General features: G+C 43.4%; 1 protein-coding gene across 1 annotated transcript in view; it reads right to left on the bottom strand.

Moving 5' to 3' along the window:
* ANXA11 (annexin A11) overlaps window positions 1-27336 on the bottom strand; it is a 54214-nt gene that overhangs the window by 14728 nt on the left and 12150 nt on the right. Inside the window, exons 2-12 of the mRNA XM_014601461.3 lie at window positions 14674-14736; window positions 13098-13210; window positions 8817-9203; window positions 7978-8065; window positions 7449-7543; window positions 5306-5419; window positions 4023-4113; window positions 3775-3854; window positions 3624-3680; window positions 2479-2572; window positions 756-851 (exon numbers count right to left, since the gene is read on the bottom strand). Coding sequence (XP_014456947.2) covers window positions 756-851; window positions 2479-2572; window positions 3624-3680; window positions 3775-3854; window positions 4023-4113; window positions 5306-5419; window positions 7449-7543; window positions 7978-8065; window positions 8817-9203; window positions 13098-13210; window positions 14674-14728 — 1270 coding nt within the window. The 5' untranslated portion in view covers window positions 14729-14736. The remainder of the gene's footprint in view (window positions 1-755; window positions 852-2478; window positions 2573-3623; window positions 3681-3774; window positions 3855-4022; window positions 4114-5305; window positions 5420-7448; window positions 7544-7977; window positions 8066-8816; window positions 9204-13097; window positions 13211-14673; window positions 14737-27336) is intronic.

The raw sequence follows: 27336 nt of genomic DNA, 5'->3' as shown, positions 1-27336 counted from the left end.
TTATCATTGTGTCCCAGTTTGTCAGCACCAGACCACATTAAATGGAAAAAAAAAAATGGTGGGGAAAACAGTTTCATAACAGGGCAGTTGTTAAAAAAGGGTAAAACAGAGCAGAGGTGTAAGTAAAATAGACTTACCAAACTCCTTTACAAAGGGGAAGCACAGTTATTCTAATCTGTGAAGGTTTAACCCACCTAAATGGCTATTCAACAAAACAGGCCCTCATCCAAAACCCAAGAAAATCACTTGGAGTCTCTCTATGGACTTCAATGGTATTCTGATACAATCCTTAACCTTGAAATCAATATACAATAGCCAAACTGGAAGGATTTAGCAGCATACGGTTAAGTGATATATTTGGCTGCAAGTTCAAGAGCACTGAAGATACCCAAGTCTCTTAGACTTCAGCAGCACCTAAAAGTAATTAGCTCTTCTGAAAATAATTACCCTTCAGTTTAATGCATTTTAAATCCCGAGGCTGCTCAAAGGAAGCCTCACCCTTCCTTCCCACACAAGTTGTCTTGTTTTAGTACCTGCAGGTAGTTTCTCTAGAAAGCTCAACACGGAGGCAGAAAACTGAAAACACAGGTTGTGTTACCTCCATAAAAAGCAACCTCTGCAATACTGGAAAAATACATAAAAAAAATAAAGATACATAAAATATATAGAAAAAGCAAACAAAAGCAGTTCATTCCACTACCATCACCACTACTAAAACCACTAAAATAAATATCAAACAAAAATGAGAAACATACCTACTGCCAACATGCCCCTTTCCAAGTCCCCAGACATCTCCCGACATATGCTCTTCTCAATATCACGGTTACACATCCGCTGGTACTCGCTGAAAACTACACAGAAAAGAGGAAGCTTTTAGCAGTCAACCTTTTAAGAGAGGTGGCTTTGATGCATGCTGGGCAGGTATATTCTTTCCATATTTGGAAGCTACTTCTAAGATGACACTGATTATAGAACTCAGTTTAAATCCTTTCCAGGTATACATGTTAATTTTTTAATGCACTAAAGTTTATCCTAAGCTCTGGCCTTTGAGGAGGTATCATCCACTTGTTCTGCCCCATTTTTAGGCCATATATTTTTACTCTTTTCTGCCCTGCCTGTATAGTTACCCATGCAGGATTAAATATATAAGCCAGTACCTATTTGCATATGTCCCTAACTTGATTCTGTTTCTTCAAAAACATAGGAAACAGCAACTCTAATGGAGGAACTATATTTAATATTGCAGCATGTACAGAACAGGTATCTGTGGCCACTTTTATATAGAGTCAAATTGTTTCTAAAAGATTTAGAAAACACCTATTATAAACCATTTTTTACTTATCTTTTTAACTTCATTTTTTTAAATTACTGTTTGTATTGAATGCTCATTCAAGGTTCAGAACTAATAATCTTGGTCAAAGTGTTTCCTTAGCCACAGAAATGGTAAAAAATGAACAGTCATATTTTGTTGTCTTGCCAGTGTATCTGTACTCTATCCTACAGATGAGAAACAGATGCCATATTTGTCCTGGGATAAGTCATTTTATCCGAGGATAAAGCTCAGACATCCAAGTCCACTGTTCTGGGATAAATCCTAAAAAGGTTTATGGGATAAGTAGTAACAATTTATCCCAGAACATGGCAAAGTACAGCTGAACAGTCATCCCAGGATTGCAACATTGAATCGATGGCTGAAAAACAGCAGTGCATTTAACTGCTCACTAAACCCCATTTAAAAAAAAAAGTGTGATGTGTGTACATGCCAATCCTGGGATATTTCTGTTCCAAGACAAAACACAAGCACAGTGTGTTCAGGGACAAATGCTATGTCTGTTCCTAGACTGAGATGCACAGTTGTAGGAAGATTGTTCACTCCTGACACCACTGCAGCTGTATCGCAGGTAGCAAGGATGGGAATGCTTCTGGGTAAGAGAGCGTAGAAAACTTGTGCTGAGGTGCAGAACCAGAGACGCTATGAGTTTGGTAACTAAAGGAATTCTAGTTGATAGTGGCATCTAAAAGACAATTCGCCTACCCCCATCCTATCCAAGATCACCCAGTATTTCCAATTCAAAGGAAGCATGAAGTGTGTATGACAATTACAAAGTTTGTAAAGAAAAATTGTATGTTACTGATATGACTGTCAAAGGAGTGCATGCATGTGTACATGTACACACCCATAATTAAAACAAGAACTTTGCAACCGTTTCACAAAAGAACTATTTACAAATGAACCTCTATACTAGGTTTTGGGTTTTTTTTAAAATGAGAGAAGGACAGACTCCCCTGCTCTTATTCAGGGAATGTCACCAATACAATGAAAACCATTTTTAGAAGCGATATCATTACCTTCCTATGACACTCAGGACTACATTCACTCTATTTTTATCTTTATGCAAGGAGAACAAAATAAGGTAAAACAAAATCTATTTACCATAAGTTCCTAAGCACACGTTTAGGAAGTCTGGAAACTATTACCTGCCCTTAGGTGAGCTCTGCTCCTGGCACAAAGAATGGCATTGAATTTGGACTCATCAGTGCCTAGGCGATTCTCTCCAGCAGCATAAAGCTCCTAAACACAAAAGAGAATCACACTTCATTAGTTGGTTTTCCAAGCTAGCTGGCTTTTCCTGTCACAAACCTGTTATCTATGCACTTCAATACTTTCTGCTCTTTCACACTCATCCCTTGCTCTGAATATTACTACAAAATAGAAGTGTCCTGAGTAGGACTAGCTCCAGTCTTTAGGTGGTTTAATATGACAATTATTTGTATCTATACATTCCACTGAATGCTTCATCACAACAGCTGCAGACTGAACCCTATACCAAGGAAAGAACATTCACTTGTTCAAGTGAGTGCGAGTAAATCTTGCCAGTGACATGGCTTTGTTCCAGCTTTCATCCTAAAATGCTTTTCAACACTTTCTGAAAGGCTTGCGTTTCTTCTCTTACCTTCAGGACAAAATACACCCCTGCAGAAAAGAAGTGATGTTGCTATTTATAATACACCAGGGTTCCCTTGGTATAAAGAGCTTATTTCACCTAGATGATCAATTAATAAACATTATGAAACGGTATTGTGCTATTAGATCAAAGCATCTCCTGGCTGCACAAACCCCAAATTAACAAGCTTTGAGCTAGGGGTACTGCAGTAGTTGGGAAGAACAATTTTCCTCTGCTCTGAAAAAGCATTTAAAAAAAAAAAAACAAAAATAAACAAACTTAGGCCTGTAGAACCCACCTCAACAGAAAGGACTTTCTCCAACAGACCACACACTTTCTGGTGGCAGATATTTAGTCTAGTTTCTTTCTTTAAGCATAAATGTCACTTGATTATGTGATGCAGAAAGGGAATTACTAACCTAAAATCAATTACCTACCAACTTGAAACGGAGTTACTTTTTTTTAGAAGTAATATTTAAAAAGGCAAAAGAAAATATTTATTACAGAAGCTAACTGAGCAACAGTAGCAATGACATTTTGTAGTAATAACAGAATGACTAAAAATAAATTAGTCACGACTCAGTGTACCCAGCTTTAGTGGCACATATCATATTAGATGCATCAGGAACTGTGCAACTAAAACTTCTGATACAAAGATGAAATAGACTTCTTACTAACCTGAGCATCTCTTTGGACAAGTGACATGTCAACGTTTGTACTCTCATCCCTATTTCCCTGTGAGAAATAAAATATACCAAGATTAATACATCTGCTTTGCAGTTAACCAAAGGCTGTTATGAGTGTTACCTCAAAGAATGTATGCAAGTACCTGAGCAAGTGAAATTAAAAGCCGCTGAAAGTGTCCAGACGTGTCACTTCTTATGGCTTCCTCCAGAGTTTTCTTGAATTCTGAAATACAGATATACAGTTATTATATACAGCTGCTCACTTCTTAAGTAGATGGAAATTAAAGCCTGAAATACCTAGTGTACACCTCGAATTTATTTTATATTTCTATTATGAAAATGTGCTCTGGCAGCAGATCAGAAAAGAATCTAAGAAAGTAGAAAGTCCAACCTGTTTTGTATACCCTGCTGAGTTCTCGAATGTGCTCATTACTGCGAGAAACTAGGATTTCAATTAGACAATCTTCATCTGTGCCAGCACCCTATAGAAAGAGTAGGGGAAAAGGAGAAAAATAAACACACACACAAGCACTTGAAGTCCTCATTTCACTGATGAGATATTATCAAACCAAGGATGATATAAACCATAAAGAAATACTGTAAGAAATAGCCAACCTGATCACTTCACGTCACTCGCAATACATACCTTCAGAATACAGAAATCAAAAGGATGATTTTCCCTGAGAAAGTTAAACACCCCCCTCACCAAAACAAAAAAACAAGCAAACAAAAATCAAAAACAGGCAAGTGCATAAAAGTGATTCCAAGTGTCATATTTTATTAAAGATGTTTATATATTAGATTTATAGTAAATTTTTCAGAAATGAACTGTTTTAAATATATTTCAGAAAAATTATATAGTTCTAAAAGACTATAGATTTTTGAGTGCTGTTAATTTTATTAACTATTGTTTCATCTCCTTGAACAACCTGCTTTTCCACTTCAACTGAGAAATTTATATATAGAGATTTAAGCGCTTATTATTTCAGTTTTCAATCTGAAACAGAAATATTTCATATCTGTGAAGTTTTAATTTTTAAAATATTGTTTTGAGATGAATATATGTTTATAAAACATTGGATTTATTTGAGATAAAAATACCTGCTATTATTACAGTGTTTTGCATAGTTTAATGATTTCAATGGGAAATATAGAATGAGATGGGAAAACATGCTCCAATTTTGCTGAAGGAGGAAACTGTGGTTAAAGGTTAGCCTTTAAGCAATACGTAATTTTTTTGAATGAACATATCTAAGGACCTAATTTTCAAAGGAAACTGGATGTGCAAAATAGTGTTCAGTGGCTCTCCAAATTAGGCCCAACATGCATCAAGCTGGGTGCTGCATGGTGGTAGATGATTTTTAAAATGCTGGCTTTAGCATCTTACCAACACAGCAAGCTAATGACAGAATTGGGATTAGAATTTAGCTCTTGATTTCTGCTCCAACTTGAGTCTATAATATTATGTTATTAATGTATTCTATGGAAAACAGACTCAGGAATGGATTCACTTTGTTATCAAATTTAAGAGATGAGGTATAAACCACAATGAGGCCCAATCTGGAGACAAATTTATGGGGTGGATTTAAGCATGCAGCACTCATTTTTATTAACTAAAATGACATCAGCCCAAATAACTCCTGTCATATTAAAAGTTTAATTTCCCAAACAAACCTTTATAGCTTCCTTTATTTCATAAACATCAAACATTACAGGACTCTTCATCATTGCCAAGACTGTCTTCTCAAAGTTGCCTGAGAGTTCAGATTTAAGATCTTTGATCAAATCCTGATCGGAAGCAAAACAAAAAGTGACTGTGTGGCTTAACAAATACTAAACACCAAATTGTTGTAGTTTAGGACTGTGGATAGATTGACAGGCGATGCGTAGGAGGGCCATGGAGGGGATGGGGCACATGTGCCCCCAGATTTCTGTGCTGATGGCAGGGTGCGGGGCTGTAACCAGGCCAGAGCCAGTGCCCAGCGGCAGTGGGGGCAGTGGCAGCATGGACTTGTGCCCTCCCACTGGCAACATTGGTCATCTATGAACCAATGCTAACACTAAACTACTCTAACAGAGAAGAGACTCGTTATTTGGGAGAATGTGCTGGCTTAACAGATGCAATTATTTCATCTGTCTACCATTATACCAATATAGTGGAAACCAACCTAATGTAACTATAAAACTTGACTCAAAAAGGTTTTAAATGAAAAGAGTTTAGCTTCCACTTGCAGTGGAGTAGCGAGACAACAGTTAGAGTGAATCAGCTGTAGATCACCCCAATTCTAGCACATTTTTACTGATTGTTTGACCATACTCTAAATGACATTTTTCTTAACTTTAGGCCCCACTACATGTGCAGGGGATCCAATGCATGTTTGTGGGATCATGTATTAAATCTCATTGTGCCTTATTGCTGGTGCAGGGAAACCTTGATCCCAGGCTTCCCCTGTATGAGAAAGAAACCAGCTTCCTTGGCTAGGAGCCCAACATACCCATTGAGGCAATCTGCTCCCCAGACCCTCCAAGCTTCTGCACCAATCCTCCCGACCCCAGGGTTTCACACACCTTCAGGGTGAGGAGATCACTGCAAGTTAAGATCCTTGAGTTCTGGAAGTTTCCTGCACCCCCAAGCCCTATCGATCAAGGCAGCTGTGATTCCCAGGGTCCTGGGGTTTCCCACACCCCTGAGCCCAGTGGACTGCAGTTGCTACAATCCACAGGGATCAGGGGTGTGGGAAACTCCTGGACTCTGGTGATCACAGCTACTGCAATGCCTAGGGCTCAGGGGTCTTACACTGAGCATGGTGCAGCCCTGTCAGCTGGCAGGGCTCCCAGCCTCAGGGTAGACCCTGCTTCATGTGTAAACACCAGCTGTAAAGTTAGTACGCATTTTTGAGGTCTAACTTTATAGTTGGTTGGAGCTTTTTATGGAGTGTAGCTACTTTGTGCACATAGCTGATATCCAGGAGCCACTTAACTGTGCAATACCTGTAACATATAGAGGGGGCCTTATTCACTAACAAAGTCAAGTAATCAAATAACTAATTTAACATTAAATATACAGAGACAGATATTTAACTTCAATCAAAAGTCTTCCTTGACCCAAGTCAATTCTCACAGGCTTGAGGACATTTCTCATGTTCAAAAATCAGTTATGTGAAATTCTTGTGACTTAAGGATACCATAACAAGACCAGGATACTTTGCTGAGGTAAGTACCTTAATCCCTTGCAAAAGTTACTTTGCCAACTATCTAGAGACATATACAGCTGCAACAAACATATGTGCAGGACCACTGAGGTGCTCCAACTCTTTGCTCCAGATTTCGTTTCAAAGGATATTGTTTCTCTGATCAGCTGCATGGAATGACCACTAATGTGCTCCAGCTAATCAAAGTAAAAACTGCAGAAAACAGCTAAGCAACTTGCCCCTAATTCAGGATCTTGATGTGAATTAAATGTGCTGTGAACTCCCTGCATATAAATGACCCAGGTTTTTCTGTACTAATTCCAGGGAACATTTTTTTTAAAAACCTTCAAAATGTAATAGACTGTAATAATCAAACAATGAAGACAAACAACATACAAAACTACGCCACGTAACTGGATTACAAGGTGGAAGAAAGGTGGACAATCAGAATACTGAATGGGGGCCACCAGTCAATGACAGTCTTCCCATGTGAACTATGTTACTACTGTTTAATTGTCACTGTGTTTTTTCAGGCAATGGCACCATTTGTTTCACTGATAAAGAAAATGCAGTAGATGGAAGCAAGCCTCTTTTTAATCTGCACCCTGCCGTGGTGAAATACTTGCCTTTCCATAAGCTGTTTTGAAAGACAGGATGATCTGCTGCCTTTGCTTGCTTGAACGGCTTCCAAGACAATCTATTATTGCCTGCTCATCAGTTCCTGTAAGCATACATATACAACGTGCAGTGAACAGTATATGACATTTTTAGAACCATCACATTTTACTAGGTTATGATTTTGTTCCTACCAAAGTCAAACAATAAATTCCCTTTGACTTCAAATGGAGCTGAATTGTACCCTTGGATATATCACGTAGGGATATACACTAGTAAATCAACCTATGATAGCCCAAGTGAGCTCGAAGTGAGCTAACCCCAATCTCAACTGCCAGTACCATAGAAAGAAATATAAACAGACTCATAATGTTGGTTACACCTATGTTCTGTCCTAATTGACTAACGCAGATAAAAGTTCTGTTTCAAGAAGGGAGGATTGTCTTGGAGTTCGATTCTTTGCACATATAACGATAAGAAATGGCAAACAATACTGCTGTTCTACCTTCGCCATAAACTATAAACCCACAAACAACTCACCAAATCCTTTCATTGCTTTCCTCAAGACTTCTGCATCCCTCAGGGGGTCAAATCCTGGTGCATCAGTGATTGTGCCTCGTGGTCTATGCTAAATAAGCATATCAGCATGTTAGACATTGACTAACTAGAAAATTGTATCTTACAATTTAGGAAAAGTAACTATCATTACTAACCTGTCTTTTGCTATTTCCCTTGTCAGGAAATGAGCGTATAAAAATTGCAATGAAATTTAACTAGCCGACAGTGGTATACCATGGGTGTCTGGCTCCTGGGGACCAATGTCTGCATTTGGGCCCCCCCCCCGGAGACAATTCAAGCAGGGTGCAGAGCCCCCTCTCTTGCCCCATGGCACTTTCGCAGGGAAATTAACATCCTGGCACACCAGACACCAGGGGAGGGGCAGTGGCAGAATTTCGTACACCAAGTGCAGGAGGCGCCACAGCCTCTAGGCCCAGCCGGAACACCGCCCCCCCCCCCCCCCCCAACTGGTGCCCAGAGTCCATGGCACCCTCCCACCTCCCCCGTCAGTATGCTACTGCTAGCTGATTCACTCTCATTCCCAACAATAAGAAAATTCAGCGGGGACAAGGCACTACATTTGCCTCAAAGTCACTGCTAGAAAAAGTTAGGTGCAATCAAGATTTAAAACTTGCCCTTGGAATTTTATTTTGGATAGTTTGGCGAAATGTTATTTTCAGTCAGTCTATATTTGTATTGTTTCCACCTGAAATGAGCCTATCATTTTCCTTTGCTCATATATCCAGTTCTAGCCTTGATAGCTTGTGGTTTACGCAGAGAAAACATGCAATGGAGTGAGAGTAAAACACGGAAGTCCTTACTGTTCCAGGCGTGACTGTAGGCATGGTAGATCCTGAATAAGAAGGCATAGAGGGATTCACAGGTGGGCCCGATGGATAACTTGGCATTGGCTGCTGCCCAGGTGGTAGCACTGGTGGCTGCCCTGGATAGGTCACTGGTGGCTGCCCTGGATAGGTCACTGGTGGCTGCCCTGGAGCTGGCAAAGGCTGGCCAGGGTATCCTGGATAAGCTGGCATTCCTGATGGTGGGTTTCCTCCTGGTGGTGGGTACATTCCGTAAGAAGCTTGCTGTCCTGGTGGAGGCTGTCCAAAGCCCCCCTGGGGAACAGGAGGATAGCCACCCGCTACAGGAGGATATACGTTGGGTGGGACATTAGCACCTCCAAAGATGCCTGACATATTGGATGCCTGCAATGTTAAAGCAGATTAAGATGTATTAGATGTTGATTTTCAGTAGTATGTTTCAGATCATTTATAGGAACTAATACAGCAAAAAGAAAAGCATATTTTGTGTCTGTGAAAGTATCGTAGTTGGTAGGGTTGGAAGGGACCTAAGCAGATAATCAAGTCTGACCCCCTGCCTTGGGCAGGAACGGATGCTGGGGTCATATGACCCCAGTCAGGTGTCTATCCAGCCTCCTCTTAAAGACCCCCAAGGTAGGAGTGAGCACCACTTCCCTTGGAAGTTGGTTCCAGGTCTTGTCACCCTAACTGTAAAATAATGCCTTCTGATGTCTAGCCTGAACTTGCTCTCTATCAACTTGTGGCCATTATTCCTAGTTACCGCCTCGTGTGGTGCCCGGGGGCAGGGCATCCTCCTATTCCCTGCTGATCCCCGCCCCAGTGAATTTGTAGACAGCCACCAGATCCCCCCTCAGACTTCTCTTGTGGAGACTGAATAGGTTCAGGCCCTCTAGTCTCTCCTTGTATGGCCTGCCCTGCTGCCCCCAGTCATGCGAGTGGCTCTCCTCTGGACCCTCTCAATACTAGCCACATCTCTCTTGAAGTGCGGCGCCCAAAACTGGATGCAGTACTCCAACTGTGGCCTGACCAATGCTGCATAGAGGGGGAGGATCACCTCCCTGGACCTGCTTGCGAGGCATCTGTGGATGCATGACAAGGTGCGGTTAGCCTTACTAACAGTTTCCTCGCATTGGTAGCTCATGTTCAACCTGGAGTCGGCAATGACTCCAAGATCCCTTTCTGCCTCTGTGCTGACGAGAAGAGTGTTCCCCAACCTATAGGTATGCTGCTGGTTTCTTCTCCCTAGATGCAGTACCCTGCACTTGTTCACATTGAATTCCATCCTATTCTCATCTGCCCACTTCTGTAACCTATCCAGGTCTAGCTGGATTCTGTCCCTCCCTTCTGGTGTGCCCACCTCACCCCACATCTTGGTGCTATCAGCAAACTTGGACAACGTGCTTTCCACCCCTTCGTCCAAGTCGTTGATAAAGATGTTGAACAGTATGGGCCCGAGGACCGAGCCCTGGGGAACCCCACTGCCCACATCCTTCCAGGTCAAAAACAACCCGTCCACCACCACTCTGTGTGCAACCGTCCAGCCAATTAGCCACCCATCTGACTGTAGGCATCAATGCCTCTCGTACTAGTCTTCTTAATTCATTGAAGTGGGCCCTCCTGAAGTCAAGGACTTCCGTCTTACTGCTAGCCCTTGACACCCTGTGCTGGATAGTTAATTCCAGCAGGCATTGATCTCTATCGCCCAGGTGGCCAAGAACCCGCAATTCTCTCACCATATCACCTGTGGCAAGGACCAGGTCCAGCAGGGCATTTCCCCTGGTGGGACTGTGCACCTCCTGAGTTAGGGGGAGGTCCTGTATCTCGGCTAGGAATCTACGTGAGTGGTTAGACCTAGCTGCCTGCTCTTCCCAGCAGATGTCTGGGTAGTTCAGGTCACCCATAACTACCACATCTCTTGACTTGACAGCCTCCGTGAGCTGTCCTAAGAAAATCCCAGTCCAGCTCTTCCCCCTGGTTGGGCGCTCTGTAATAGACACCCACCGTTAAGTCCTTTTTTCCACACACCCCTTGTATTCTTACCCAGAGCACCTCAGTCAGCCCCTCTTCTGACTCCACCTTGCTCATTGAGGATGTGTATTGCTCCTTGACAGAGCACTACACCCCCTCCTTTTCTCCCTACTCCGTCCTGCAGCCCTGGGGTGATGGGAAGGCACCCCCAGCTTTGAACTCACAACCATCTGGTCTAAGCTTCTACTTACAAGCCCCTAAGCCAAAGAGCCAGGACAAACCCAAGCTTTTCTTGAATTATTCTCTCAAAAGAAACATTGACCAGTAACCAAGAAAACAAACAAACAAACAAAAAACTATTGCACATACTCCTAATGCACTCTTATTGCAAGCTCCTCTACTGCAGGAAGCAGAACTTATGGACAGACAAACATAAAATCAGTGAAGGTATGAACTTACAGCATGTCAGCTATTCTTCACTCACTGCCTAGCTGCATATTTTTACCTTGTAGCACCATGGTCAGGTGTCCAGCATTAAAGCTAGCGTCTCCAGCATTATATTCCACAGTCCAGGACAGCCAGCACCAGTAGTCCTGCAGTCCTTACAATTTAAGTGTTAGCCAATTAAAAATAAAAGTGCATAAAGTCAAACTACAGGACAATTCCCTCTCAGACCATGGTTGTCTACTGCACAATCATTAAGTTCAATGCAGGTTAACTATAAGATAGAGGAAGTAATGTGCTTTTCCCTTTGGTATTAAGTGGTAGAATCTTCCTACAGTTCAGTCTCTGGCATACTTGGTCACATAGATAGAAGTCTGCAGAAATTACAGGAAAGGTGCTTACTTTCAGTATGCAATCTCATATTTCCAGAATTAGTGAACTTTAGCTGTCCTCTGTGATGAAAGACTTTGCAGTGATTGTACAATGCTTACATGAAGCTGTTTTTTTTCCAGTAGCATAACCAAGGCTAAATTGCTTCCCCCTCCCCCCCGCCCCCAAGTCAGTTCCATGCTGTTAATACTACTGCATACTTATTTTAAACTGTTAGCTATCAATTGTCCACACATAATAAATACATTTGTATCACAAATGCCTGGGGAAAAAAAACGAAACTGCTGCATTGTACACACAGTGTAACAATACTGTTATAAAAAATTTAAACTCCCTATCAGTTCCTATTCTAAGCAAACTGAGGAGAAAAAATAAATAAGTCACATTCTAGATGTCTCTACTTTAAATGTCCAGGAAATCTTTCCACTTAAGAAGTGTAAGTGAAGAATACTTCATTGGTTGTGAGAATGGGTGTGCCAGAGGATGATCCTTGATTCTCATCAGGGGATGAGTCACTCTCTCATGTTATAACCTCAGCTAAGTCACTGATTTACTGGCTTCCTCATTCAGACTGGTTAAAGAGTTGGGTAAAAACAGAACTGCAATAGAGTTTGCCAGTGCAAACAAGTTAACCACCTACACATGCACTATTCAGACTTCCCCTTCCTGTTCTTGCACTGCACATGACAAAAATTTCCCTTTTTTGTGGCTTAATAGCATAACACATGACATATACATGGGTTGGTTTATTTTTTTGGTGGGGGGAGTTAAATGAGTTTGCACTGTTGCAAACTAAACTACATCCAAACATAGTTTAGTTTGCAACGTTGCAACCTGTAACATTTCAGCCATTAGTCAGCTCATCCCCTGGCTGCTGGAGAGGCGGGCAGACTCCTCAGAAAAGAAAAAAAGGATCAGGTCCCTTGCTGCTTCTGTCTCCTGCAGCCCAGGGAGGCAGCGCACGCAGGGAGGCAGCAGGACAGTGGCTAGGTGTGCTGGCGGCCAGAGAAGACAGTAGGGACAGCACCTGGGACACTGGAAGCCTGGGTGGGTTCAGGGAAGCTAACAGCCCACCCAGGCGGCCCCGTGTCCCATGCACCATCTCTGCCACATTTTAGTGACATGTTCATTGTGACATCATCACATGTACAAGCATCCTTAAACTGATATTTAGCTTGGTAAACAGGAGCCCCGATTCTCTCAAATGCTGCACCTAGCAGAACCCACTAACTTCAATGTCAGCAACTTGTTGCTCAGGGCACCCCTTATAACCCTATTTAAGTGGCTATAGCTGCCCGACTTCACACAGACATACTTAGAAAGATTTTTTTTACAAAACAATGGTCTACTCTTGTATTTCCTGTATTAAACACAAATACTGAAAATGCACCCAACTGTTCTTGCTCTTATGTTGGAAACACAGGTTCACACTTAAATAGATCATATCTGAAGTATAACAAGTAGCATTGTACTCACCATCCCTGCAATGTAGTCTGGATTAAACTGGCTGGAATAATTGGCAACATTTTCCAGTCCGATTGGTGGTGGATTTGAAGGAGGATAGGCAGAGCCACCCCAGGGATTACTACCTGAAATCATCACACACAGTTCACATACCAAAAATATAAACATTCTTTTAGTCTGTTAATTGCTACTTACATTTCTACTGATAATCTCTGATAACAATGGTAGTCCAAGCAAGAGGAAAAATAAATTAACAAGAGGACTTGCAAAATGGTAGCTACTTTTCATATCACCAATGTGCTTCACTAGATGTGTGTAATACAGTAATGAGTTAAACATCCTTAGATCACTAAGGCCATGATTAAAAACAAACTTAAGTATAGTTCAAGAAGCTTCATATCTGAGAATAATAAATTCAACAACACATATTTACCAGAAAAAGCTTAATGTTTAATATTCACTTAATTGGTTGTTTTAATAGAAGGACATTCTGATACACTTTGAAATTCTGGCAATTTAATGATCTGTTTTTATTCCTGCATTATCAAATAATATATTAAGTTCATCCCCTGTTGCAAAGATACTTCACGACCTTTTACTACCATTGCAGCAACACTGTTGGAAGCAGTCTCCCTTTGATAAGCTGTGTCCATTGCTTTGCCACATTTCATGGTAAGTACTGACTAATTTTTTTAAATCAAAGCTCTGTATTCTATGCAATTTACTGGAGTCAAATAATGTAGTACCCCCAAAACATTCAACCAGACCCCCTTGCCCATTTTATACTTCCTGTACTGATGGTGCTGGATTGAGAAAGGGACATTATTCCTTGCTAGCTGTTGATTGTGATGAAGATTTTTCACAAATTCTGTGTGATGTTGGGCACCTTGGCCTTGGAGTCCTGAGTGTGAAACACCTTAAAGTGGTCTGGGTTTGCAAAAAAATACGAAGTGCTCATCCTCTGTAAAATATATTAGCTTCATAACAACAAACTGGGCACCCAGATTATTCTTCCCCATCTAATTTTCTCAGCTCTCAATAGGAAATCTAGGCCTCTTTTTTTTTTTTTATGTTGACACTAACATTTTCAGTTTTTGATGTGATGCATGTTTTCATACTGAGTATGCCTAACTCCAGTAATGGGTTTCTGGGGAAAGCTGGAAGCTGGCAGCCAGCTGAATAGGAATGTCTGGCACCCAGGAAGGCATGGGAAGCAGCTGTCAGGACTTTTGGCTCTTTGGAGAGGATGCATCTCCTCTTTCTTTTCTTCTTTCATGGGCATTTTGGCCAAACCAGAAGAGACTTAAAATATGAGGGAGGTTTGATTTCTTATGCCCCAATTTACCACCCCAGCTTTAACAGGTACTGATTTAGAAAAAATACTTAAGCTACATAGATCTTTAACATACATATACACAAGATTTGACATATGGAGACTGATCACTTTGGCAGGATAGCCTGTGACAGCAGAAAACACAAACTCAACAATGCAAGTAATCCCTACCATCCTATATCCCAGTTTGAGGAACTGTTCAGATCCCTGCTTTTTTCTACTTCATCTAAACAATTCAAGCTAATGATCATTTACCTGGAGCTGTTGGTGGGTATCCACCTGCTGGAGGAGGGTAGCCTGGGTAACTCATGGTTAAACCTGAAAAAAAAGAAAGAGTGATGCTATCTACACATTTTTTAAAAACTCTACTACCTTATATTCCTCAAATACATTTAACAGGATACATTTTCAAAACAGTCTAGTTAGTATCTCACACACACACACACACACACACACACACACACACACACACACACACACACACAACACAAACTGAATAAAGCACAAGCGGGACAGGGGAGGGAAGGAGGGGAAAAATAAAATCACTGACCCTGAAATTGTAATGCAACATTCTTAAAAGACGGGCAAGGATTTAGTCCCATATTTTGTGCACACATTCCTTAGTCACAGTTTCTGACACACAGAATTTTGTAGACTTATTTTATGCCATATTTATACACCGATTTTAAATTTCTAGTGCATCATGAGGTGTCGATGAGCTAAGAGACTCCTGTTGCGACAGTAAGCTAGCCATTTGTTAATAGTCTTGCTGAAGCATTTCTATGGCAACTAGGCATCATAACTAGTTATAAAGAAATCTTTGGAAAAGCTTAGACCAACAGAAACACAGCACATTGATACACATGGCTTTTTCTTGTACATTTATCTTTCTCTGTATTTCATAAAATATTTAAAACCAACTGTATCAGTTTATAACCACACTTGGTTTGTTCTTTATCCTTCCTGGCTGCAGGAGCAGCATTCCCAGTTATCATTAAGAAATATATTGAAAGTGCTGAGAACGTTCCAGTCGGACTGAAAAAAAAGTCACTTCTGTGGGGGAAAGAGAAACAACCCAGTGAAAATAAGCCAGTCCATTTGTAAAGCCACTGCAAAGAGCATCTCTTCCCCTCCTCTCCCAAAGCTTAGAATAAATCTGGATACATAGGGCACTAACTCAAATACAGCACACTGTGCCCCATCTCAGCTTACCAGAACCCTCTTGTCATATGCTCTCATCAAAACCTAAAATGCTCAATAATTCTCATGTCATTCCTTTGTTTCTAAAATAACTTGCTGCTCCTCATGCAAACTCTATTAACATAAAATGATTTGGGGTTTAAATTCACCAGGTCCTAAAAGAAATTCAAAACTAAACACATGTGGTCAATTTAACCATTCCTGTTGTTACATTCCCCCTAGCTTGCATTCTCAGCAGAAGAATAAAAGGAAAGGCCACTATTGATTAAAAGAAGAAAAGACCTGTATCTTACCTCCTTTAACTGCAAATATTTCTTCAATGGATTAAAAAAAAAAAAATAGGAGAGACCCACTCTGAATGTTGGACAGCATTTTGCATCTATTCAGGGTGTAGACAGAAGCCATATTTGAAACATTTCAAATGCCTCTGAAGTGCTTCAAACAGTAAGCCAGACAGATGCACATGATATTTGAAATGCTCCATAAAACAACTGAGGCACTCCAAAAGTGACTCCATTGGGATTAGGTACAATTTAGAAGCACTTCAAAACAAGGTGCTTCTTGTTATCCATGGACATGCTATGGAAGTGGGGTCCAATCTTTTTGGCAGGTACCACACAGGAAACCCAGCACTTTCGCTGAGTGCCATTCTTATCTGCTTCTCTCAATCCAATCTGCTGCTATGGTGTCTGCCCTGTGCTCCCTGCTTGACACAGTGTTCCCAACTCCCTCTCCAAACTGACACGTGAAACACACAGAGGCTGCAAGTGCCAGTTGTGACGTGCCGCAGGTTGGCTGGCTACCCCTGCTCTATGGAATGCAACAGGAAAACCCGAGGTCCACCAGCATCCCACAATGCTCTGCTCCACCCACCCCACTCATGGCTGATGGGGATGGAGAAAGCAGGAGTAGACTGTTAGTGATCACTGCTCTGTGCACTCTGCCTCCACTCTCCCTGAGTGGTCCCTGTGGAGCCAGGAGACCACATGCTCCACACATACCCCCAGTAGAAGAATGAAGGTGCGGTGATTGGGGCAGAAAAAATAACAGCTGTCATTGTAGCCATACGTCCACACCAGCAGCACCAACTGCCAAAAGTCACCACTGCCCTGAGTGCCCTGCCACTCTGTTAGGCCTCTGCACCCCCTGCCAGAGCTGGGCTTCCTGCTCCCCATCCCCATCCCCACATACCACTCTGCAGCTGGTCTCCTGATTCTACCACAGAGGTGTTGCAAGACAATGAAGGCAGAGCAGACAGGAGAGTGTTTGCCAACATCAGTTCTACTCCTACCCCATGGATGAACCCCCAGCCTAGGCCCCCAACAGTTCTGAAGCATTCCAGCAAGGGAGGTGTGACATGGAGGATGTACGTCTTTCCACATCTGGAAGATGTACCTCTTTCCACATCTGGAGTACTCCATTTTTTTTTGTACAGCTGCACTTTGAAGCCCTTTAAATGCAACACTTGTCTCCAACCTCAGTTCCACTATTCCTTCTGCATAGTCACATTCATTTTCTTCTTTGGTTTGTGTGGAACTTTCATACAACAACAGGGATGTGGAAGAAATCCTCAGGTTTAGAAAATTATAAAAAGTGACAATATCAGAACCGGAAATACTTTCAACCTCATTTCAAAGGCCTGACTAGATTTCAAATAGCTGATGCTCATTTAACTTGAAGGAAAAAGTAAGGAAATTCTCGGATTATAATTAGCAGGGGAAACAAACACGAATCTACTGCAACATAGATAACCCCCTTGTTGTCTCTATTTAACAAACTAGAAACATGGGAACGTGCATTCTCAGTTTAGTACGCAGCATGAGAAAGACAAACTATTGTCTCAGTTCCAGTCTATCAACAATCCTTCTTCACCTATCAATTTCCTAAAAAAAGTCTTTTCCTGCATTCTAAAATTGAGCCTGAAAAAAGGATTAAGTTCTGGTTTGCTCTTCACACTATGAGCCCAATCATTCACCCTCTAGCTACCTCTGAGCTCTGACCAGGTAGCATAGCCACAGATACTTCTGCTTAGCTACTCATAGCTCTGTGAAATAAAAGCTGACAAATACAATAATCTGCTCTTCCCCAAATTTTGGAGGTACATTTCATATCTGAACTCAAAACAGCTGCTCATCCTGATCTTTATGTTCCATGCTAAAAACCCAGAGCCAAGTATATCAAAACACTGCAGAAGGACTGGGCCAAGATACAAATTCTGTGGCCAAGACTTTTTCTTACTTCAAATAGATTTGTTTTCAACAGAAATGTTATCAAAAGAAACAACAAGTGAATTCTACTGTAATGCTCTTAAACTAAACACCTTTCAGTCAGGCTGGCATCAAGGTCCTATCGTGTCCTCCTCTCATGAACATGTCTCCTTCTTCACTCAGGGACTTGCACTTTAGAAGATTGTTGTGTCAAGAAAACAAAAAGGCTTGAGTACGTTAATCCTAATGCTCAAAGTACAAAAATAACAATTCAGCTAAAAACAAACCGCAGATCAACACCAACTAATGGATACCTATAGCAGGTGTAGACAGTGGGCACATCTACATATTCATTAATGCACCATAATTACAGAGCATTAAGTTTGCACCTGTAATAACAGGTGCTAACTTAATGCACCGTAAATTGGTGCTACTGCACATTTGTGCAGATGAATGTTTTTAGTGACAGTAATGCGCATTAGACTAAATCTACTGGGCAATTATGCATTAGCACAGGTTTTGCCTGCCATACTAGTGTGCAGTAGAATGAGTCCTCTTCACATTAAAAGTCTTGTGTAGATGCACCCAGGTACCTCTTCTTTCATATATGCTACTTCTCAAAAAATTAAAAATTTAAGAATAGAAAACAATTTGTAGGATCAAGATCCATCAGGGGAGGAGTGAGGATTGTGTTTTATGTTACAGTATTTATACTCCGAGATACAGACACTTAATTCACAGAGCACTGTTTAGATGGAAAAAAAGAAAAAAAACCCCCCCCCTAAGACCTTTTGGCTCCTACAGCTGGAGAAACTTTGATTTGCACTGCAAAATTACTAGCTTCAGTTTGGTTTTCAGGTTCAATAGTGACTAAAATTTGAAGGAGAAAAGTGGCCTTTAGTAAGAGCCACAGTTTTTAGCAATTATAAAGAAACCCAAGAGCCTGTCATGCTATACTTTTAGGTTCCCTTAATGGCTTCCTATCACTTAAATTTTGGTTGAGAAATATTTTTCAGATTCTTAACAAACTTAGTGTCTAGTTACAAAAGGCAGTCCTTTAATTAAAGATCAAAATTAATTGATCTCTAGATCAAAAGTACTGGGGAGCCAGGGAAGGAAATTCTGCTTCATTTAACTAGTAAATGAATTATTATATTCACTCTGCAGGCTGGGTAAGCTGCAGTTATTCCTTATGTGAAACCTACACAGGGATCCTCCACACAGGAAGCCCTCACTGAAAATGCCCGGGAAGAGACTAATAACTTTTTCTGAGTCCTTCTATCATTGACTTCAAGTAGGCTCACAGGGTGCTGACAAACGTGCAGCTCCCCATTATAACTCATGGAACTTCACAGAGAGTGTCATGAGTTACAACAAATCCCCTGACCCAACAGACATTCACTGTTTGATTGGGGGGGTGGCAATCAAGCCCACTCTGGAGCCAATCCAGGAGAGGCAGTCTGTATGTCTACAGCTTTTCTCCTCTAATCCCACCCCCTGCCTCCAAACTCTGGTGCTATCTTAAGGATAGGAGGGGAAGGGAAAGGGAGGAAGGGAGCTCTGTCTGGGGTTTCCCATCCCAACTCATCTGCCCCACCTTCCAGCACAGGCTAGGCAAACCCCAGGTGGAGCTGCCTCCTCTCCCTCCCATCCTGAAGACAGCAACAGGAGCAGAGCTGGGCTGATGTCCCTGCACTGGAGCAGGGTGGGCTGCAAGCAGAAGTTAATAAAAGTGCTCTGCTTTGGAGCACCTTAATCTGAACCCTCATTAAATGAGAGTCAATTTGTCTCATGGTCAGGCACTTTTAAAGCACTCTGCAGCCATGTAGTTCTATCTAGGCAGAGCTGTAGAATGCTATCAAGGGGCTGACTGCACAACAAAACTTCTGTCTTCACCCTTAATTGTACTGTATGTAATGGTGTTGCTGTTCCATTCTTCCTCCTCTCCACTAGAACTTACCTGTTTCCAGATAATCCACACCCTCACTCTGCCAACAATGGCCTATGAAAAACACACATGCATACTGCTCTCAGGTAGGAGGCACTAAGCGGTGAAGAGGCAGGGAAACTAGTTCGCACCTGGATGTTGTATTTGCATGTTCTATCTCAGGATGTTCCCAGTCTCTCAAAAGGGATGATTTCTGCAGTAGCAAGCTGATTGGGCAAGAGAGCAATTCCATGAGTCAAAATTGTTAAATTTCCTATCCTCCCTCCAAATCTTCCAGTATAAAGGACTACTGAATCCTTTATACTGAGTCCAAAGCTTGTGAAACACTTTGGGATGAGATGGGATAGGATGGAATAAGTGCTTTAGCTGTCTAAATATAATGACAAAGGACACATGGGATTCTTCTCCCTAATCAATAAACCTATCCCTATTGTTTTTAGCTGGATCATAAAAAGAAAAAAAGAAACAAAATTATTCTTCAAACAAAAGAATTGGCAATGCTTTCTCCTGCGTGTGCGATAATAGATAGCTAACTTATTTTAGAAAAAAACATGTTGAAAACATTTCACACAGGCTTACTTTTTTGCCTACTTGTTCTAATGGAGTCTTCCTCAAATTGTTCAACAGGTTCCAAAGTGGTTCCTTCAAAAGTTTAAATAAAAGTATCTATAAAATTGCCACTCTTCAGATTTCTTTTCACCCACGCATGCGTTATATAAGCCTAGAGTATCTATTAGGGACATAAGCCAGAGTGAATGGGCAAAACACACATTCAAACAGCAGGGACCAGATTCTTCATTTTTAAGTATACTTAGGCTAGCCCCACTGGGAGTGCAGATTTGGGTTCCAAGCATGTGTTCATGTCCACTGCTAAGACTGACAGTGCATATAAAAAGAAGTAAAAACTTGTCACTGTTGTACAATAAATCTCTAAACATTTCTTTTAACGTTTGCTGACAAGAAATGCCAAGGCAAATAATCATACATTTATAGTGCAATTTTTTTCACCGTCCTTTTTGGAGGCTAGAAAAAGACAGCATTCTCAGCTGGACTTGTTTTCCTTGTAAAGACACTGTAATTCACTAAAATGTAAGAGCATAAGAAATCCGAGCTCCATTAAAATGGGCTCAGATCTAGATTATATTAAAATCCAAGTGGCATTTTCAAGAAGTTCTTATCTCAGAGGAGTGTTAATTACTAGAGACAATTCCAGCCTAAAAGAACCTTGGAAATGCTACCCGTTGACAAAGCTGAAGCCCCAACTTTGCCTAGAATATCTAGGAGTGTCGCCAAAATTTGTACCTAGGTCTGAGAGAATTTTTCAGGGGAAACATACCAAGAACTCTCTTCCTACTTACTAACCTGTGTACTGCTACAGGAGAGAAGGAGACAGGCAGCATGTGGCACAGCTTCACTGGGTAGTACCTTCTGACTGCTTTGGAGAATGCAGCAGAGCCCTGCCCTTTCAAGTGCTTCTTAATCTCTGCTAGCAGGCATAAGAAACCTGCTGGCCACACCTCTTGAACCTTGCCTACCAGCCCAACCGCACAAGAAAAATATCTCCAGATACCTCTGCTTGGAACTTACAGCTAACAAAACCAGTGTGGTTCTCTTTGTTTGAAAGCACAATTTAGCCTAATTTTTGCAGTATAGGGGAACAAGCTTTATAATGTACTAGCCAACCACCCATCATGAATGACGGATTTAAAAATAACGAAGGAGTGTTTACATGCTCCCCCCCCCAGCTTACCCTTTGGGACTGGCCATGTACTCCCTGCATAGCCGCCACCTCCTCCTCCAGCCATCAGCGCAGGAGCTCCCACCCCCAAGCACCAGGGCTTCCCCCTGCCACCACCTCCCAGCCAGGTGTTGCGTGCATGCGTGCCCACCTCTGTCCCCTGCTCACCTCCACCCCACCCAGGCCTGCACAGCCAATTGCTGCCCTCACTCTTGGCGGTGCATGCACAGTTGACCAAAAGAGTTACAGACAGACACACACAGACAGACAGCATTTTATTATATTAGAATGGTAAATGGAGTGGGGGGGCAAAGAAGTCGACAGTTCAGATCTTTTGCTATATACTAGCCTGCTCCTTGTAATAAAACCTGACCTTTTTCAGATCAGATGCAACCTGTTGTTATAATCCCCCACCTTCCCACAGCTTTTAAAAGTGAAGCAGACTGATTAACAGAGAGACAGTTATGACAGCTTAGCATGTCCTGCCCTTGAAAATATATTAACATGACAAAATGCAGCAAGTTTTTACTTTGCGCCATGTGTTCAATCTTCTTTAAAGCAACTGCTGTTTCACCGGTCCCACACAAGAGAATATAACACAGGTACTTACGAAGTGCTACAGTGGGGGCGGGCAAAATACGGCCCGGGGGCCGAATCCAGCCTGCCAGGCAACTCCATCTGGCCTGCAGGGCCCCTCCGTAAGCCCTGGCCCTGGGCTGCCCCTCTCCAAGCCATGCCTCCATGCAGGAGGTGCAGCTTTGGTTGCTAAGCAACCACCCAAGCCTGGCCTGACCTGCCCCAGCCCCAGGTCAACGGGTGCTAGAGACTAGAAGCCTCTACCTGGCAAAGGCTTTTTGTGGCCACCCCAAGGCTGTTGGTAGCACTCCCTGCCTGTGAGACTGGGAGTTCAGGTAAGGGCCCCACCAGACCAGGGCTGGGAACTCTCACTAGGGAAATGGGTGGGAGTGTGGGGAGCCATGTGCTATGGGGCCAGGTGGGGCTGGCCCCGCACACTGCCACCATGTGTGACTGGGGAGGGAGCCTGGGAGCTGTGTACTGTGGGACCAGGCTGGCCCTGCACCCTGCCACTATGTGCAGCCGGGGACTCAGGTGGGAGTGCTATTGGGCTGGGTAGGGCTGGCCCTGCACACCGCTGACATGTGCAGCCAGGGACTTAGGCAGGAGCTACATGGTATGGGGCTGGACATCATACCCCCAAGAAACACCCACACCCTCCCACAGCCACCACACATACACCCACTATAACCCCCCATCCCCCACCCCACCATACCCACAAACACCCTCCCACCTCACCATCCCCACCACATCCAAAAATGCACCCACACCTTCCCACATACTCCACCCCAACCATACACCCCTCCACACCCACACCCACCATACAAGAGAAAGACTATTTTGAGCCATTAGGCAGCCGCTTCTGGATACGCTATACAAATACATAAATCAGGACAAAAAAAAAAAAAAATTAAAATAAGTTATGGTAGATGTTTGATTTTTTTAGTATACGATTTGGGGGGGTTTTCGGTTTCAAAATGGGAACTCCCCCCCACCCCACCCCACAAGGAGTACTTCTAGGACAAGGGGAGGGACTTATAGTGGCAAAGGTTAGAGGCGGGACTTCTGCTACCAAGATGATGGCCAGCGGGTGGGGCACCTGTCAAGGGGTAGGGCTACCCTTCCAGCCCTTGACAGCTCAGTAAAACTCATTAAGTGGCCCTCCAGTCAAAATAATTGCCTGCCCCTGTGCTACAGAGTTCCAGTCACTTGCTAAAAATAAAGTGGGTCTTGCTTGATACGTTAAGAACGGTGTCGCAGCTTTTTAAGATTACCAGTAATATAACAAACAACTATCCAACCTATTCTCCTCAAAAACACTGAGCCAAATCCCTACCTAGTGCAGTGTCTCTGCATGCCATGATACCCAATATATGCTTTTTCACAGCCACATTACAGTAAAAGCTGTGTTAACTGGCATTTTAGTAACTGGCACCCTCTACGAACCAGAGTTTCTGGCCGGCCAGCCACAGAAGGGGGAGGGGAGAAGTTCGCACATGGCCACAGCCATCCACCACCCTGTGTTGCCACTCTGCATGTGGCCACTGCCACCCCCTCTCACTCCAAGTATGACCGCTGCTGCCCCCCCTCCCCTACTTCACATCCAGCTAAAAACCCCTGCCTCAGGTAACCGGCATTTTTAGATTATCCACACCTCCCATTCCACACTCATGAAGCTTTTACTGTACTTCAGAGTCTAAATAAAATATTACATCCATTTTATTTCCAAATAAATATAAAGCTAACAGGATATTCTGAAACTCACAAGACTTTTTTTACAACGTAAGTAGAAGTGACATGAGAACCAGGTAGACTGTAGACTGTACAGAAAGGACAGGTCGGGGAAGAAAGGGGGGGGGGGGTTGCACTTTATGTCAGTGAGCAATATACATCAACCCTCATCAAGACAGAATCCGAGGTTGAAGAACTAGAAGGATTGTGGGTTAGGCTACATGGGGGGCAAGGAGAAAGGGATTTGGTGGTAGGGGTCTCCTACAGACCCCCACACTAAGGGGAAGAAATAGATGCGGGGCTCCTGAGGCAACTCTCGGAGACCATAAAAGCTAAAGAGGCGGTAGTCATGGGGGACCTAAACTACCCGGACATCTGCTGGGAGACGCAGACAGCAAGGTCCCATCGCTCACGCAGGTTTCTAACCTGTGTACAGGACCTCCACCTGATACAGGAGGTGCATGGTCCCACTAGGGGGAATGCCATACTGGATCTGGTATTGGCAACAGGGGATGACATGATAGGGGACCTCCAGATCGGTAGCCATTTGGGAGACAGTGACCACCTAATAATAGAATTCACCATAAGACGTCGAGTGGGTAAGGTAACTAGTAGGGTGAAAGTGCTAGACTTTAGGAAAGCTGATCTCAATGCACTCAGGCGATTAGTCAAGGACGCACTGCAGAGTAGGAGTTTTGAAGGGATGGGAGCCCAAGAAGGGTGGCTGTGCCTTAAGGAAACGATCCTTCGGGCACAAAGCGAGACGATCCCCGAGCGAGGCAAAAAAGGGAAAGGGGCCAGGAGGCTTCCATGGCTGACCAGAGAAATCCAGGGCAGCCTAAGGGCCAAAAGGGGAGCACATAAAAAGTGGAAACAGGGAGAGATCACTAAAGATGAATATACCTCCTCTGCTCGTGCTTGTAGGGAGGCAGTTAGGCGGGCCAAAGCTACCATGGAGCTGAGGATGGCAACCCAAGTAAAAGACAACAAGAAATTGTTTTTTAGATATATTGGGAGTAAAAGAAAGGCCCAGGGAGGAATAGGACCTCTGCTAAACAGGCAGAAACAATTGGTGACAGACAGGGGGGACAAGGCTGAACCCCTCAACGAGTTCTTTGCCTCAGTGTTCCTAAGTGAGGGGCACGACAAGTCTCTCACTGGGGTTGTAGAGAGGCAGCAGCAAGGCGCCAGACTTCCATACGTAGATCCTGAGGTGGTGCAGAGTCACTTGGAAGAACTGGATGCCTTTAAGTCGGCAGGCCTGGATGAGCTCCATCCGAGGGTGCTGAAGGCACTGGCCGACATCATTGCAGAGCCACTGGCAGGAATATTCGAATGCTCGTGGCGCACGGGCCAAGTCCCAGAGGATTGGAAAAGGGCTAACATGGTCCCCATTTTCAAGAAGGGGAGGAAGGAGGACCCGGGCAACTATAGGCCAGTCAGTCTCACCTCCATCCTTGCCAAAGTCTTTGAAAAATTATCAAGGCTCACATTTGTGAGAGCCCGGCACAGCAAATTATGCTGAGGGGAAACCAGCACGGGTTTGTGGCAGGCAGATCGTGCCTGACCAATCTAGTCTCCTTCTACGACCAGGTTACGAAACGCCTGGACACAGGAGGAGGGGTGGATGTTGTACACTTAGACTTCAGGAAGGCCTTCGATACGGTATCCCACCCCATACTGGTGAACAAGTTAAGAGGCTGTGACTTGGATGACTACACAGTCCGGTGGGTGGCGAATTGGCTAGAGGGTCGCACCCAAAGAGTTGTGGTGGATGGGTCGGTCTCGACCTGGAAGGGTGTGGGCAGTGGGGTCCCGCAAGGCTCGGTCCTTGGACCAATACTCTTTAATGTCTTCATCAGTGACTTGGACGACGGAGTCAAATGTAGCCTGTCCAAGTTTGCAGATGACACAAAGCTATGGGGAGAAGTGGACATGCCGGAGGGCAGGGAACAGCTGCAGGCAGACCTGGATAGGTTGGACAAGTGGGCAGAAAACAACAGGATGCAGTTCAACAAGGAGAAATGCAAAGTGCTGCACCTAGGGAGGAAAAATGTCCAGCACACCTACAGCCTAGGGAATGACCTGCTGGGTGGCACAGAGGTGAAAAGGGATCTCGGAGTCCTAGTGGACTCCAAGATGAACATGAGCCGGCAGTGTGACGAAGCCATCAGAAAAGCCAATGGCACTTTATCGTGCATCAGCAGATGCATGACGAATAGGTCCAGGGAGGTGATACTTCCCCTCTATAGGGCGCTGGTCAGACCGCAGTTGGAGTACTGCGTGCAATTCTGGGCGCCGCAGTTCAAGGAGGATGCGGATAACCTGGAGAGGGTCCAGAGAAGGGCAACTCGTATGGTCAAGGGCCTGCAGACCAAGCCCTACGAGGAGAGACTAGAGAAACTGGACCTTTTCAGCCTCCGCAAGAGAAGGTTGAGAGGCGACCTGGTGGCTGCCTATAAGTTCATCACGGGTGCACAGAAGGGAATTGGTGAGTATTTATTCACCAAGGCGCCCCCGGGGGTCACAAGAAACAATGGCCACAAGTTAGCAGACAGCAGGTTTAGACTGGACATTAGGAAGAACTTCTTCACAGTTCGAGTGGCCAAGGTCTGGAACGGGCTCCCAAGGGAGGTGGTGCTCTCCCCTACCCTGAGGGTCTTCAAGAGGAGGTTAGATGAGTATCTAGCTGGGATCATCTAGACCCAGCACTCTTTCCTGCTTATGCAGGGGGTCGGACTCGATGATCTACTGAGGTCCCTTCCGACCCTAACATCTATGAATCTATGAATCAGGTAGACTACAGAAATAAACACACAGAGTTGTCATATTGAATGAAATAGTTTGAATGTTTGTAAAGGTTGCCCATTAGCCAGTTTCAGGAAGAAGATAAGATTTATCTCCTTATCTAGCTCATTGTTTTGGGAGTACGTGCAAAAGGTCCTTCCTTTGTTTAAAAGTCTTAATTTAAATTTTATCTTTAGAAGTCTTTTACAAAGAGAGCAAATATCCTGAGTTCCAAGAGATCAAACCCTAAGGCCTTCTGACCAGATTGGTAAGAAAAGGGCATTTGCAGTGATATGGAAGTTTCCCAAAGGTAATTTAAAATGCTCAACAAAGACAAAAGAATCTGTTGAGTAAGATCCGAGCCCAAATTTGGGAGTAATGACAGGTTTGAGTAGGAGGAGCCCATTGATGGCAGCTCGCTCAATAAAAACTGTAACTTGCTGTCCCAATTTGGAGGTGACTTCACTTGCAGAACAACGAAGGAAGAATCGCAAGTGTAGGCTGGATCAGACTGATCACCTGAACCAACCTCTCCGTGAACACGAATTTTTTAGTTCACGCTGAAGCTGCAGAGCACCCAAAAGGGACTGAAGGAAGGGGACTTAGTCCTATCACTGCTGGGCCCAGCTCATTGAACTGTACTACTGAGACCAACCCATTAAATTGTACTACTGAGGAATGAAACCATATTTTGGTATTTGGCTTCTTGGAATTCTAGGATTGTAAGTATA

The sequence above is a fragment of the Alligator mississippiensis genome, chromosome 6 (genome assembly GCF_030867095.1).
Source record: "Alligator mississippiensis isolate rAllMis1 chromosome 6, rAllMis1, whole genome shotgun sequence".
Classification (NCBI taxonomy): domain Eukaryota; kingdom Metazoa; phylum Chordata; order Crocodylia; family Alligatoridae; genus Alligator; species Alligator mississippiensis.
Note: the sequence above shows the minus strand (reverse complement) of the source record. Positions and strands in the feature narration are given on the sequence as shown.